At 44.7% G+C, this 15883-nt stretch overlaps 1 protein-coding gene across 12 annotated transcripts in view; it reads left to right on the top strand.

Moving 5' to 3' along the window:
• EPHA5 (EPH receptor A5) overlaps positions 1 to 15883 on the top strand; it is a 203482-nt gene that overhangs the window by 110310 nt on the left and 77289 nt on the right. For 8 of the 12 annotated variants that reach the window (XM_041124076.1, XM_030014442.1, XM_030014401.2 and 5 more), the window contains exons 4-5: positions 2061 to 2216; positions 8104 to 8439. The exons of 2 other annotated variants lie outside the window; for them this stretch is intronic. In XM_041124076.1, coding sequence (XP_040980010.1) covers positions 2061 to 2216; positions 8104 to 8439 — 492 coding nt within the window. The remainder of the gene's footprint in view (positions 1 to 2060; positions 2217 to 8103; positions 8440 to 15883) is intronic. 2 more of the 12 variants (XM_030014464.2, XM_030014467.1) reach the window with 1 other exon arrangement.

Consider the following 15883-nt stretch of genomic DNA (forward strand, 5'->3'; position numbering starts at 1 on the left):
AGGTAGGGTAGCATTTGAAGGTGGCTGTGAAGTAAATAAAAAAACTTAACTCTGTGCTAGAAACCGAGGAATGTGCCATAAAGCATGAGGGCAGCTTGTGGCAAGTCTGCTAACAGCCATCAAGAATAAATTCAGCCCTAGGTCTGTCCACTGGTCCTGGTGTACGGACACAAAGCAGATGAACTGCATCCTGTAGAGTTCACAGCCTAGGTACGGAGCACTAGTTGGATGATGAGCAATTATGGAAGTTGTGTTTTTAAAACCTGTAAATCCCTCCAGTCCTACTAGTTGTTCTCTGCCTGTCTTGTGGGAAGAAAGGGGAGCTGGGGGAAGGTGGGGGAGGGTGCCTGGTTTGGGGAGGTCAGTAGGGATGGAGATGAGCATCCCCTAGAGTAGGATGGAGAGGCTGCAGGTGCATGATGGAGACCTGGCAGCCCGTAGTGGGCTAGGCAAATGTTTCAAGGTTGTATGGCGCTTGCTGTGAGAGCTTTGTGGTCCGGGCAAGACTGAAGGTGGGGCCTGGGGGAGGTCTACTGGATGCTCTTGGATCACACCTCTTTTGATGCCTGAGTGATCTTCAGCAAAGACTTACTGGGTGGCTCTAGGAGTTAGGAGTTGATGTGCAAATATCTCACCTTTGTTGAAGAAGCTGGTGACGTAAAAGGGAAGATGTCGAGAATGTTTCTCTGGTACTGCAGGAAGCAGAGCCAACTTTAGGGGCAGTTGTCCTAGTTGGTCCATCAGAGGAAAAGGAATCACTAGTTAAAACCTATACTTTATCTACAGTGAAGATGAATTCTGTCATCACTGGCTGAATTTTAGCACATGACCTTAGTGCTGTGATTGTCTGGGACATTCCTGGTGGGATAAGATTAATGCTTTTGCTGTGAGCTCATTTTCTTTGCAAGCTAATTACAACTGGGGAGGTTTGAATGCAGATGGAAAGGCTCTGGAATTTCCAGGTAACTTCTGTAAGTCTCATAGCAGACCTGTGCATCATTGATAGCATACTGGGCAGAATTATTTTAGAACCTCTGTGAAGGAAAAAACGTAGCAGCACTTTGGAGCTGCTTTAACATGTCTCCATGTCTCTGCTTTTTAAGACAAACAGAAAATCATGTTTTTCTCCTTTTGCTAACAGTGGGTTTTTAATTCTAAATGTAAAGGTACGATTACAGGGCCAGCTGTTTTTTTCCTAAAGTCAGGGTGAATATATGCAAACCTGTGGTTGTCACTGCTCCTGGCTGAGTGTGCGCACACAGGTGAAGTTACAGAGCGCTTTGCATCGGTGAAAGAGTACTTGTTTCAGGAGGCTGGAAAAAAGATATTACTGTATTCACTTCAAATTATTTAAAAAAAAAAAGAAAAAAAATCCCAAGCTACTCTTAGCCATATATTATATTTGTGAGAACAAAAATCGTTCTTGTATCGTTTGTGCCTTGTAATGCATATATATTGAAGCTGGAAGGAATATCTTGTATGGCAAGCATGCCTGGTTCGGGCTATACTCAGAGCAGTCTGTCTTATATGGAGCACTTTAAAATTTATCACAGGTTTGCAGGGAAAAAGACCCTAGGGAAGTAGCCTTATCACAATGTCTTAAAGCTGTCGATCTTGAGATCCCCTCCACCACTGTGTTGGTATTTGTTTGCTGAGACATTGATTTCTGGGTGTAGAACATCTTAAATGAAAACCATAAGATGTATTTTACCTGTTTTTCTAAGACTGAATGAAAAAAACCCCAAACACTATAATGTTTTCTAAAGCAGAGCCCAAAAGATGTTAACTCTAATGCATTCAACAAGGAAAATAAATACCCAGCAAAGGCAGATGCTAGGGGAAAAAAATGATCAACAGCTTCTCATTCTCTTTTCACGCAGATATTTAAGTATGCACTGTCTGTTAGTGGCATAGACTGTTGTAAAGTATGCAAACCAAATAGCTTGTGAGTGTTTGTCTGTTTTCTAGCTGAAGATATGTTTTGGGTTTTTTTTAAAAGGAAATGTGAAGAGACTAATTTTATGATGGAAGAGCTTAGTCTGTGGTTCTTCTTTTCACAGTATGCAGACCTGGGTTCTTCAAAGCTTCACCCCACAGTCCATCCTGCAGCAAATGTCCCCCTCACAGCTACACGCTTGATGAAGCATCCACATCTTGCCTGTGTGAAGAACACTATTTTAGGAAGGAATCAGACCCACCTACAATGGCCTGTACAAGTAAGCATGTGCTTAAAGGGTTGTTTTTAATCCTTTCGAGCTGTTCCTGTATTGTGACTGGACATTATGATCCTAATTAATGTGCTTTTACAGGCTCTGGGCTGGAGTCTGAAGTAGTCTTGACACACTTGTAATGTCACTGGCTTTGTCTACTGTACCCCCGGTTGCACAAGAACAGACTTTTTGAAGCCTTTTGCTTCAAAAGCTGGCATTAAACCCAGGAAGCATTTTTGTAACGAGGGGATGCTCCGTCTTTTGCCGTCCACTCATGGGCGGACTCAGCCAGCAGCATGGCATTCGGACATCCGCATCCGTGCGTGCATGGGTACTGGTGTGGGGCATGCACGTGGAGGAAACGATGGGTAGTGCTTGTCAAGCAATAGGCATGGATAGAGTCTACGCGGCCTTGCGTAGTATCATCTCTTAGCTCATTTTCAGTAAACAAGCCTTTCCAAGCTGCCTGGAGATGGTCTGTCTTCAGGGTAGCCTCAAAACTCTGTGATGGAAACTGCTTCTCCAAACCTGCAGCAAAAATTTAGAGCTTATCCCCTTGGTGTAGGGGGAGGGTAGTATAACAAGCAAATTGGGGTCTTGCAAGTCCAAAGTGGAGTCGGTGGAATAGGAATCACTAATTTTGCCCTTTTCCTCCCATCTGTGAGCTATCCTGTCAGCTGCACCTTTAAAGTTTCTTGTTCGGTTTATGTTTCAGATACTTAGGGCCACAATTCGCATGCCCCCACCTAGTCCCACTGAGTGTAGCACAGACCATAGGTTTTTGCTGAGCTGCGTCTGTCATGCTCTGAATGTGATTTTTGTGGTGCAAAAGTTGTTAAAAAAGACCGAAGAGGAGCTGAACTACTGGGGCAGGAGCAGGTAGAGCTTCCAAGGAACTTAAGCAATGGAGGAAATAGTAGGTTTATGAGCCCTTTCACACTCACAGCCACTGGGCAACAGTGCAGAGGTGACTTCCATACTGTTTCCTTGCATCACGCATGCATGGTAGTGGCTTTTTGTGCCTTCATTTCCGTGAATACAGATGTCCTTCCTAGCTTCCCAAGTTTGCACTTCAAAAAGAGAAAGAAAAAGTCTGTTCCTGTTGGAGAGACGCTCTCTCAAAGGAAATTGCCCTCGGCAGGTGTTTGCTTGCCTGCAGGAGGCCCCTGGGGCAGAATCGGGGCCCATGAACTCTGCGTTCACTTTTCACAAGCCGAAGGAGCATGAAGCACGTGGCTGTTGGAAGGTGTTCTGCAGGGAAGGAGAAGACAGCCTTAGGCAGTGTGGCAGTAGCTGGTGCTGTCGGATCAAAGTGGTCTGGGGGGGAGAGTCATGCAAGCACTTCTCAGTTTATTAAATAGATATGCTGGTGTCTTTTGGAGCAGTAGCGGGGGGGGGGGGGTGGGGAGTTACAGCACAAAAAACTTTGATACCAGGGCTTCTTGATGTCCATTTTGCCCTTCGGCCTGACTTAAAAAACATAGATAAACGAGAGACGTTGAGGTCCAGCGTGGTATTGGGCAATGGGAAAGGAGAGGAGTACTCTGAGCTCTGGAAATGCACATAAAATTGGCTTTTCTGTGCAGGCAGAACCAAAGCCGGGGACTGATACAGCGTTATGCCAGACTGCTGGTGTCCACAGTGCCTCCTGCCCACCATCAGTGGTGTTGTTCTGTGTCCCTTCTCAGGATGGAGGGGTACGAATCCAGTGTGTCCTGCTGGTGAATTAGCACAGGGAAGGAGCTGCCATCCCCAAGGAAAAAAGGGCTTATGCATACCTGTGACTTGAGCATAGGGCAGGATTTTCGGAGAGGCACAAGCAAGCTTGGTGACCAGCTCATGTTAAAAAGAAATGAAATTTGAGTGCCTGTCTCGCCCAGGTTTCTGGTGCAATTTGAATCTTGTAGGTAAAGGCTGTAATTTCTGATTCTGCAAATACCATGGGATATTCTTTTTATGTTTGTTTGGGGGTTTTATGCATATTTGTTTGGGGGGGGTGTGAGTTTTTTGTTTGTTTGTTTGTTTTGTTTTTGTTGTTTTTTTTTTTTAAGGTTCTTTGGGGGTTTAATGTTTGGGTGATTTTGTTTCGGGTTTTTTTTGTTTTGAAAGCTTACTATAACCTAGCTTAAAGTGCAGGCATGGTGCCTGAAGCTGTATTAGGATATGGCTTGGCAGCGTACTGAGTACTTTTGGGGTAGATGAGAGGTTTAATGCTGACCAAGGCACTGCTCAGCTTCTGTTGCCCGCTGCAAACCCCAGTGCATCAGTTGAGCATGGTGCAGCATTTCTGCTGGCATTCATACTTACTACCCCAAAAGCAGAGTGGGTCATCTGAGCCTTATCCCCGTGTTTTAGTCACCGTTGCTTGCCCTATGCATCCTTTCTTGGGATTTTGTCCTAATCCAGCTGTATTTCTGCGAAGGTGATAAGGAGGGCCCATGTGCTACCCCAGCTCAGCTGCAGGGGTAGTAAATTTTGGCAGGGACAGTAAAGAGTATGTAGCGACACTAACATTTTAAACTAGTCCAATTAGGTCTGGAAGGGAACATCTCATCGTGAACTGAAACACAAGCAAGGCAATCTTGAGTCAGGACTGGTGGGAAGATACTGCAAGTTTTTGGTATGTTTCTATTATTTATTACCGTGGAAGATAATATTCTTAGGATTCCCTCAACTTGAAATCTAGTTAATTTTAGAGAATACATCAATGTCCATTTTTAGCTCTACACTTGCAAAGTCCCCTTGCCGGTTGGTATAGCTATAAAATCACATTTTCCTAATTTAAAGTGAATGTTTTTCAGTCCCAAGCTGTATCAGTCGCCCCACCACCACCAGCATCACTAAAGAAAACTGCTACACCACTGTCAACCGCTCAGTTAAGTACAGTGGGGGAAAAATATAAATACATTTTTATTTAATTTTTCCAGTTCCTTAGGCATGTTTTGTAAGTAATGATTGGTAATTTTGAAATTAATAGTGCTGTGATGCAGTCTGAAATAATTATTGCCCTCAGACAAAACAAATGTTTGGTCCTGATGGGCATTTGAGAATTCTCTTAATATTATTATTTATCTTCCAGGAAGTAATTGCACTTTGTTTCTTCTAAACTAAGTAATCCTAGCTTCAGTTCCTAGCACAACATCTCTTTAAATTCAAAACATAGTTACATCCTTTTTTTTTGCCTCCCATCTCTGTCAAGTAACCCTATTGCTGTTCAGAGCTTACTGAGGAAATATTTTTAATAGTATGACACGTGGGACAAACTGAAGATTTTATAGTATTTAGTGTAGTATTCTACTCGCAAAAAGTTTACAGTTAACTGTATTTTGAGTGTGTACATATATATATTTGTATCTGGAAGGTAGTTTCTCTCTCAGGTTATATTTTAAAATATGTGCATCAGCAAACAACAGGTTTGCTCTCTGTCAAGAAAAATACCAATATCTTTGTGTTCAGAAAGTATTTGCCTCTGGTCAGTAAATTGTGGTGCAGAAGGGGTGAATCTTACCTCCTTAGGGTATAAAGTAGCAAATTAAATATATATATATTATATATATATATAAAAGAAAAAAAAAAGTAAACTAATATCTTTGTCCTTGACAAAAGGAGGTTGGAAATTAAAACAGACCTTCTTAGCAGACCTAGGGCCCCCCTCTTCCGAAGGTAAAACACTGTTTTGTTCTTGCAGCTGTGATTTATCAAAGTTTTACCCAAGTGCGGTTTCAGGATTCTTCAAGTAGATCTTGTTAGATATCTGTAGACTACTAAAGACCTTTCTCTGAGCCCCTGTGAGAATGCTAATTTAATCGGTTATGAAGTCCCACTAGCTTCAAAGCACTTCCACTGAAGTTGATGTTTTTAAGCCTTCAAGAAGAGCAGCTGACTCTTCTGTACAAAGCAAGTAAAAACCTCTGGTGACTTTACAAAAGTAATAATTTATCCCCTGTTAAAGACACATTGTCCAGTAAGTGTTTCTTGTGCCTGACTTCTTTATTTTTTCCTAGAGTGCTGGTAGCAGTAAAAGGGCATTCATCCAGTGGAAGAAAAAAATAGGGCAATTTAACCATTAAAAAACATATAACCCCCCCCCCCGAGTGCAAGATACATATAACTCCACACAGCTCCAGTGATGAATTTCATAGTTTCCATTATATCAGTATGAGTATGACAGTGCAGAAAATAGTCCTGACTTGGACTGTACCTTGGTGTCATTAGCTAAATAGTGCTGGTTCCCACAGCACACGTTGCAAGCAGCATGCTCCGAAGTCATCTGAAGTGATCACAGAACAAAACAAAGCTGATCTGCCGTTTCCTAAACTAACTTAGCTTTTGTCTTCAACTGCTTCCCCCCCTCCCCGAAGGAAAAAAAAAAAACCATATCAGGATTATTTATTTCCTCTGGCAGCGGGTTTCTCATTGAATCAGAACAGCTTGACTCGAAATCGTGACTGTTTTATCAGTGTTGCCAATTTTATAGACTTAAAAAGGGGAATAGGAAAGGGAAATAGAGGAAAATGCTTCTGGTTTATAAGGTAATTTCATTTTTGCAACACTGCCTGTTTTAAATAACGAATCGAGTTTAATTATCACAACAAAATGAGAAGATGACAGCCTAAGACAGGCTGTTAAATTCATATGGATTTCTAGCTGGTGAAGCTACTTGTCGGGCTTTTTTCAAGGAACTGCTCATGGGTTTTGACAGCTTCATTCAAACTGAAGGGGAGTGTGTTGCCTTCCCTCCTCTACCTCCCTTAGAAACATCCCAGTCTTTGCTGTATAGCTTCTGGTGATGCCGTGACTAAATTCCATCCCGGCTTGCTTTGATAAATTTCTCCTTTCTTCCTCGTTCATTAGCATTCCCTGAGAATATAACATGTGGATCTCTTGCATGACATTCCTGCTTGTCCTTTCACATTGTCTTCAGGGTGTATCTGCAGCATGCCCTTTATCTCCAACACAAGCCTGTTAGGAAAAAAAAAAAAAAAAAAAGCGCTTGCAGCACCTTCTGCAAGTAAGCAGTCTTGAAGGTGTCTCCAGGTGGGCTTTGCTTGCCTAGCCATGGCCTTTTCCAGCAGGATGAAGGAAAACAGCTCATGTCTTGCAGGAGCTGTGGTACCTCTGCAGCAGCTCTTCCTCCTTGGATAGCCTTGCCAGCACCACGCTGGCATCCTGAGCGGGGAGGCTTGGCAAAATAAGCAAGCGTGGTGTGGCTAACCAACCGTGCTAGAGCTTGGCAGGGACCAAGAAGGCTGCCGTTGAGTAGCCAGATATGACTGTGTTTCCAGTGGCCCGTGTAGATCACCATCTGCTTTGGGCTACATTGAGCATCTCACTTAGGTGTGATTTGGATGCCCAAGCTTAGGCTTCACTGTTGCCAAATAGCTGATGGGAAGAGGCGGGTGCACGCAGAGGAAAGTTTTGGTATCTGAGTTGAGTACCTAAGTGGCATGAATACCCCAGTGCATGTCTTTTTTTAGGACCTAGGGCTAGTAATATAGGGGCAGTGGGGTGAGGAGGGGGGATCTTGCCCCTGGTGAAGCTGACAGTGACTTGGGCAGAGCAAAGATTTGCAGCTCCCTTCACAGGAAGAGCAAGGAGAGCACCAGAGGCAATGCCCTGGGGTGGAGTGCTCCTCCTGCTGGGTTTGAGCCAGTCCCCCTGTCTTGTCCTCCTGTGCAGGTGGCTGCATCCCAGCACAGACCCTTGAGGTGAGGTGGGAGTGCTCAAAACAAATCCCCATTTTCCCAGGTCTTCGGGTGCTGCTGCAAATGGTCCCTGTGTATTTTCTGGCACGTGAGCAACGGGACATCTCTTTTCAGCCTAGAGAGTAGTAGAGAGCAGGATGACTGATAATACTGTTTTTACCATGTGTTTTTCTCACTTTACAAACCAGGACCCCCCTCTGCTCCTCGGAGTGCCATCTCAAATGTTAACGAGACTAGTGTCTTTCTGGAATGGATTCCCCCTGCTGATACTGGTGGAAGGAAAGATGTGTCTTATTATATTGCATGCAAGAAGTGCAACTCACACTCAGGTCTGTGTGAGGCGTGTGGCGGTCATGTCAGGTACCTCCCCCAGCAAACCGGCCTGAAAAATACCTCTGTCATGATGGTGGATCTGCTTGCTCATACAAACTATACCTTTGAAATTGAGGCAGTGAATGGAGTGTCCGACCAGAACCGTGGAACCCGGCAGTTTGTGTCTGTAAATGTAACCACAAACCAGGCAGGTAAGTGGATCTTCAACCTGGGGAAATGTCTGGGGTGGGAGCCCGAGCCAGTCAGACCCGGTGCAGACCTCCCTTTGAAATGGGTGGAAGTCCCCAGCATGGAGGGCTGGACTGTGGCCTCTTCAAATATGTGTGTGGGGGTGGTTGTGTCTCTTAGGTTATAATTGCTCCAGTCTTCAGCATGTTTCCTTCCAGCAGGACACACTTTTAGGATTTGTGGCTTTTTCCTTTTATACTAAGCTACTTGGAGATCCCTCCACTTCTTTGCATTTTGGTGTATCCACCCACTAAACCAGAAAGAAAACGGTTGCCTCTCCTGTTGGGAAAGGGAAATTTCTAAGAGTTCATTTCGATTCCAAATGCCAATGGTTAAAAAGTCCTAACTTTGCAGACGGTTACCCTAAGAAAATTGTTTTGAGTGTCTTTGGGAAATTTAATCCCTCTTCTGCACTGTGATGCTAGAGTGACTGGCCTCAGGCTGGTGAGATATGGTATGCTGTCACTGCTTCTCCAACAAGGTAGGGCTGAGATGTCAACGCATATTGTCTCCTTCTTGGTTTTGCATTGTACAGGCAGAGATCATGTAGACTGGTTTGTTCCTTTGTCCAGGGCTCAGATCTGTCTGCCCCTCCTTTGCCCAGCGGTTGAAAATAGCTGTCGCCTTGAACGCAGGCAAGGTGTTGCCATTGTCCCCTGTCATTTGGAGGCATGATGGGAGGCAAAACATGATTACATCTCCTTCCATGCACATCACCACACCAGGCACATCACATGGCTTCTGTAATCCCTGGAGACCTTTCTATCCTTCTTTTCTTGACCCTCATGCTCTGTGTTTTAGGGTCTCTCCCTTTGCCTACCTGGCTTGCTTCCTGCCATTTAATTCAGGCCTCCCCAGTGGCACCTGTCTGCTGCAGAGCTCTTCCAGGAATGTGAACCGGTGGCATTTGGGACCATGAGGACTGTGCTGCCAGATCACTGGAGCCACCCCTTGCCTTCTCCTTACAGATAAGGCTTAGCCAGGAAACCTGGTGCAGTATGTAGCATAACAGCTAGATAGAGATTGGCAGATCCTCACTGTGGAGCAGAAAAATGCTAGCTGGAGCAGGGCTGCATTTCATTCCTGCTACCCAGGTGTACACGCGTGGGCTTGGCAGCCAGCAGCAAGAGAGTGCGATGGCATTGCACTTCATCAGATACCTGTCCTGGTAATTAGACTGGATTGTTGAAGTGTTGGACAAATCGTTCGGATATAGCTCAAGGAGAGGAAATAAAGGCATGCCAGGGTTGCTGCTGATGGATGTGGCAGGAAATCTTCTGGCGAAACATCACTGGATGTCAGTATGACACCTGTTGAAGGCACCTGTTCAATGCAGATCAGTGGGTGTCACGGTCCTAATGCTGTTTACTGTTTTCCCGTTGTGAAGGCTGCTGCCAGTAACTCTGTTGTTGGAAAAAGTATATTTTCCTGTTAGTGGGTTTGCATTAGTATTTCATCACTGGCATTGGATTTTCCCTGATGTGTGGAGTTAAATCCACATAAACCTCAGTAAATGTAGCTGCACGAGAGGAGATGATACATTGCTGATCAGTGCAGACTGTGAGGAAATGGCCCTGGTTTGTGGGTTATGTCCCAGACTCCCCATAGTTGCAGCAGGATTTATCCTCATAGCTGCCTTCCTGCGCATCAAGCCAAGAATAACTCCCTTGCACAGTTATCATCTCCAGTCTTGTATTGAAAGGTCCGTTACAGGAAATGGTAGACTTGTGACGAACATGGCTCATGCTAAGGACAAGTGGGTAAATGTAGCTTCTGGTTCAGTCTCACTATTTACCCTGGTGGAGCCGCAATCAAGGGAGATACTAATGGATCAGGCCATGAGTGTTTAATTCACTATGTGGTGTTTAAGTTGCATCTGTATGCTCTTGTGTTTGATTCAGCAGGAGTTTGAATCAAACCTCTGTCCAAAGCAAGGAGTAGTGACTGTATTTTGTTGTCTCTGGCCGGTCCCACCACTCGTTCAGGAGGAGAACCGGGCCTGTCTGCTGGAGTTGTAGCATCAAACGTGCTTCCCAGTTATGTGCTGTTTCAGCACTCCCAGGGGTGATCATCCGTTTGTCCGTGCCGGAAATAAAGCGGCTGTAGAGGGGGACTTCGCAAATCAGACTAGCTGCCAAGCATGGCAAGTGGATATCTGTTTTCTTAAGGTGCCTCCGAAAAATGTCGTTTGAGGCAAGTAATGGAGGTGTGCAGGTGGAGTGGTCCATGCCTGGCCATGCCCAAAGATGCTGGATATCTCTGAAAAAGCCTCACTTTCAGCTATCCTCTCTCAAATAAGAGCAGGCAGGGCATATGGGGCTTCAGGGAGTCTCAGCCCACTCAGGGCACATGGGGCTTCAGGAAGTCTCAGTCCACTCATCTCTCTGAAATTACCACCAAGAGATGCAGCTCTGGGGCCTCATCCTTTCCCTCGCACAGGTTTTCAGATGGTATGATTATATTTTCATGAAGGCTGGTGTAATGAAGTCGAGTCACTAAAGGTAGTGACACAAGGCCAACTGGAGCAGTAGGAGAAATCCTGCTACAAGAACTGCTGGCTGCAGAAAATGAAAAAATTCCATGCTGTGGGATAGGTCTGGCTGTTGGAGTCCCACTGGCAGGTATTCACTAACCCAGCACTGCAGAGAAATGCCAGGGTCTGTTTTGTTGGTTTGGCTTTTGTCCGTCCCGAAAAGACCATGCTAATTTCAGGACTGCAGAGAATGCACAGGCAGTGGGGTGCTGAGTGCGCACCACCTCTTCTGTGCATGGGAGCTTTTGGCAGCAGAAACTACCTCTGGTTTGGGCTCTCAAAGGAATTGCTTCCTGGAAAAAAAGTGTTTTTCTCCAAAATAATTTGTCTCCCTTCCTCTCTCCCCAGTTTAAAATAATGAGAAAAAGAATTGGCACCGGCAATCAATCTGGCATTTTCAGACTGATGTAATTTTCCTCTGAACTTTTGAAATCAGATTTGGAAATACAGCAAGGAAAAAGTAATGTTTTGTGCACAAGAGGAGGCAGGCAGATCAGCTAATCTCAGCTGGTGACCCCAGCATGTTTCTGCTCCCCGAGTCCCTGGGGACCTGATGGTACTTGGGATGGTACCGGTCCACATGGGACACAGTGACCTTAGGCTCCCGATACAGGATTAGTTCCCCTGTCACCCTCTTGCAATCTGCAAACCTCTGTTGTTTCTGTGGGATTTTGTAGATGTTTTCTGCTGGAAAACATGTATCTAGAAAGGGTGAGCAATGCCACAAGGCAGGGGAGGTGGAAAGTGTGCTGGCCTCCATCGTGTCTACCCTAGAGCTGCTGCAGGCAGGCAGAGGACCTTACTGCCTTCACAGGCACGTGAGTTGGCCAAAGCATGGTTCTCACCTACGGGATTGCTGCAAAATACGTGCCCAAGGGACTTCCCACCGCAGATGGCAGGGAGCCATCTGTAATGCACTCTCACAGCGCATTAAAAAGTGTGCCTCATGCACGTGGGCTGGAGCCCAGTGAATAATTCATAAGTGGCAATGACGGGATTGAGTTAGCCATCCTTTTCTTGCTCATGGTTTTGCTCAAGTTTTCATATTTTTGAAACTGCCACCTATTTAGGCGGTTTCCAAAGAGCAGTCCGCATGTGCCGCTAATATTGAAGTTTGCTTTTCAAGTGACAACTGCGTGATGGTTTTTTTTTTTCTCAGCAATTTCACCAAGCTGGATGATTAAGTAATGCTGTCACTCTAGACAGAGATGTGCATCTCCCTTGAGGTCTTTCATCTTATCTGCCCTGTATACAGAAAGCACCTACCATGACGTCTCGGTCAGAGACGTGTGTCTCGTAATGGGTCCGTAGGGAGCAAGCAGTTGTGATTCATGGTTGCCTGAGCGCCCGTTGTATCATTGTAGGAGCACACTGGGAAGATGCAATGTTTAAAATCTTTCTAGGCTTAAAACCTGCCAAGAGTATTCACTTTAAGCCAGCCTAAACAGCCAAGCAATTTTCTTTGCTTTTCGTTTCCAGCATCTCCCATGCTGGGCATGGCTTCAGGCATGGAGCTGGCCTGGAGGTGGGGGGTGTAAGAGTGGGGTGGTTCTCCTGCTGGCATCCCAAATGCCACGGACTCCTTTACACTTAAAGACCTTCTCTGTGTGTGTTTTCAGATAAGACCCCTGCCTGTTTTCTGTTTGAAAAGTCAGAAGCTAGCGTTCAATCCCCTTCTGTGACCTGTGTGATATTTTTGAGCCTTTTGGGGGAGAAGGGGAAGAAAGATCCAGACGTGCTGCTTGCTAACAGAGGAGGAGTTAACATGTCTAATGCCTCAAGGAGTCTGCATGCCCGAGGCCAAACCAGAGATAGAAGTTGCATCCTGTGGTGCAGCAACGCTATTTAAGCAAAGGTGTTGGAGGACAGGACCTGGCAACCTGTACTGCTGCCTGGGAGGCATGGCTAGATTCTTGCTTGACCAAAAAAACCCACTAGATGCTTGGAGCAGCTGGAAAGCTCTTGGAGCAGGGAGGTGTGCTAAGAGCCATGATCCACGCTCTGATTGTGCAGGCTGGGATGCCGCAGTGTGGGGGGAGCAAGGGAGGTGTTTTCCTTAGCACTTGGGATGTATTAGTCTTTGAAAAGCAGCCAGGGGCGATTTGGAAAGGGAAACCTGCAACACAGAGCTTGTTGCAATCTTATGTCAGCAGCTGCGTGCTCTTGAAACCGATAGACTGCAGCCCTGGCACAGTCTGGGGAGAAAACACCAGAAAATGAGGCAAGAAGTTGGCTGTGCTGGGAACCATGTTTCAGAGAGTGCCTTTGGGAATGGACAGGTTTAAGTCCTGTAATGTTCAGGGTCTGAGTCTTGCAACTTTCAAGTCTCACAGGCTTGTTTGGTTTGGCTTGGGGAGGGGGGCAGCTTGCTTATTTTCTTTAGGAATAACAAAACATTTCAAAGAGGGTGTTCCAGTAGGTGCAGCATGTTGGATGCATCTCACATGAGAAGCAAGACTGGTTTTGCAGCTCTACTTTTCAACCAGAACTGCTGACCCAGGGCCTGCAAAAGCTTAAGCAGATGCTTATTTTTGGAAAACTCCCTTTCTGCAGCCAGGGTGGTGAGCAGGGCTTGCCTGTGAACATCCATTGTAACAGTACTCGATCCACTGAGCTGCATCATCTTCCCAGCAGTGGTCAGTAGCAGATACCATAGAAAGGGTATGAGCACGAAGCAGACATGTACCAATGCTTCCTTAGAGCGCTCTCCAACCTCCGGGGACAACCTTTTTGTGCTTTATAGCCCTTAATGGATTTTTCTCACATGAATTTGTCTAATCATTTTATGAACTCCCAAGAAAATTTTAGCAGCTGCAGGCCATCCTATATGAATTTGGTATGTCTGATAGTTTAAGCTGTGCTTTAGATTCACATTGGTCAGAGAGGAGCTATTAGTGGCATAAATAGAGGGTTTAAGGCTTACAATTGCCCATCTATTTGGAAAGCACTGTCATTTAGAGATGCCGCACTAGCTTCCAGAGTATTAACACAGGTATTGCAGCATTTAACCTAGAATGATGTAGTCTTAAAAGCAAAGTGTAATCTTCCATCCCAGGATGGGCGAATACAGGGATATTTTAATACGCACAGGTAAACTAGTACTGCCTCGAAGACCATGGTCTCCATTTAAACTGGGGCGCACCTTGCACTGTAGTGTGTGACAGCATGGCTGCCCCTTGCAGCAGGATCCTTCTGCTGTCTGTGAACACCCTTCGTGTCCAGAGAGATGCAAAAATGAGTATTGAGCTGCTAGTGAGTGTTCAGGGAGGAAGAGAGAATAATTTCATTTGTGAAGTCCTGTGCATATGCTGGTAATCGGCTTCAAGAAATATTTTGCTTTATTTTTGAAGCATGGTCACTTGTAATCAGAGAATGCGATCGTAGGTAGTTAAAAAACAAACACACTGGCAGAGCAAAGTTGAAGGCTACTGCTTCACAAAAGGTTTATTGTTTGACTTTTTTTTTTGTGATGGCCGCATTTATTCTGAATGCAAAATCTTCATCCACCATCCTATTCCAGAGTCGTGAGTTCACCCCAGCCCAGATGGCTGGGTGTCTGCTACCAAATGAATTATGGATCAGCTGAATATTTTACAGTTTTATTTATAACTCCCCAGTTGGTATTTGCTACTTTTTCATAGTTTGTTAAAAGTCTTTTTGTTATACTTGGAGTATTAGAAATACATGCTTGAATATTGAAATAATCTTTGGAATATTAAAAAAAATCCCCCAAATTACAATACAACTTTTAGTTAGAAGTCTTTTTTATTCTTGAAGTGTGTGAGACAGCCCTATTGTTGATATATGAGGACATAAAAAGATGAAATAAAAAGCATTTTCCTGCATCTACAGACAGACCTTTCAATCTTGACATGAAATTAAAACGTCTTATGTATAGATGAAAATAAAAATAGTAAGAAATAGTCATCCCCATCCATCCTCCTCCTAAAAAAGGGAAAGTGAAAGGTGCTGAAGTTCTCGTGATGAGATTCAACCAATGACATCTATTGCATGTTGTGCAGTAGGGTGCAGGTTTTACCATCTCCCAGTGGCAGCGAGACAAATATCTTTATGGTAAAGTGATTAGTCTCCTTCAAAGCATGCTTCTTGTGACGCAGTTGCATGAGCTACAAAAAACAAATGCCAGGTTACACCTGGGGAAAATTTATCCATGGACTGCACCCAGATGGTGCCATCCATGAAGCTGGGTACAAGGGAGCAAGAGCTGCCCAAAATACCCCGCTTGAGGTACTGCAGCCAGCAGGACTGACACTGATTCCTCTATAATATCCCAGAGCTGCTGGGATCACCACCAGCAACATAGCCTCAGGCTTGGGCTAAAGTAGCAGAGATTGGGCAGCCCAAGTCTAGATTTTTAGAGGTGTATGAGGAGCAAATACTGACATTTTCCAAAAAGCGTAGAGCAGCCTGTGTATGGTAAGAGCTTCACAAGGTCAGAGCTGTAAGAAACTTGTGTTTTTGCAAAGCACCACTGATGTTACATTCCAAGAGTGATAGTGCTGTTTTAAAATTTTATTTCCCATTTTGCTGGCATATTTTTAAAGGATTGCCAAGTAATCTTACATTAATCTAATTCTAATCACCTTAAACCACAGTCTTTGGGGCCAATGAGTTCTTTTTGTATTGTGCTGAGCACAGTACTTGGCAGAGAGCAAAAGTAAAGCATCTAAAATGGTTTCACTGCCCAGATGACATCAATGTATAGATTATTTTTTTTCCTGTGGATGCAGCTTCTGAATTTTACTGTTAATAAAATCCTATTCAGCTCTTTAGTCTCAGTCTGCAAGCTGATAATTCCTTTGTCTGATATGTTATTTCTCTGATTTTAGCATTAAAAGTAGCTTTAGATTTTT

Source organism: Aquila chrysaetos, chromosome 1 (assembly GCF_900496995.4).
Source record: "Aquila chrysaetos chrysaetos chromosome 1, bAquChr1.4, whole genome shotgun sequence".
Lineage (NCBI taxonomy): Eukaryota > Metazoa > Chordata > Aves > Accipitriformes > Accipitridae > Aquila > Aquila chrysaetos.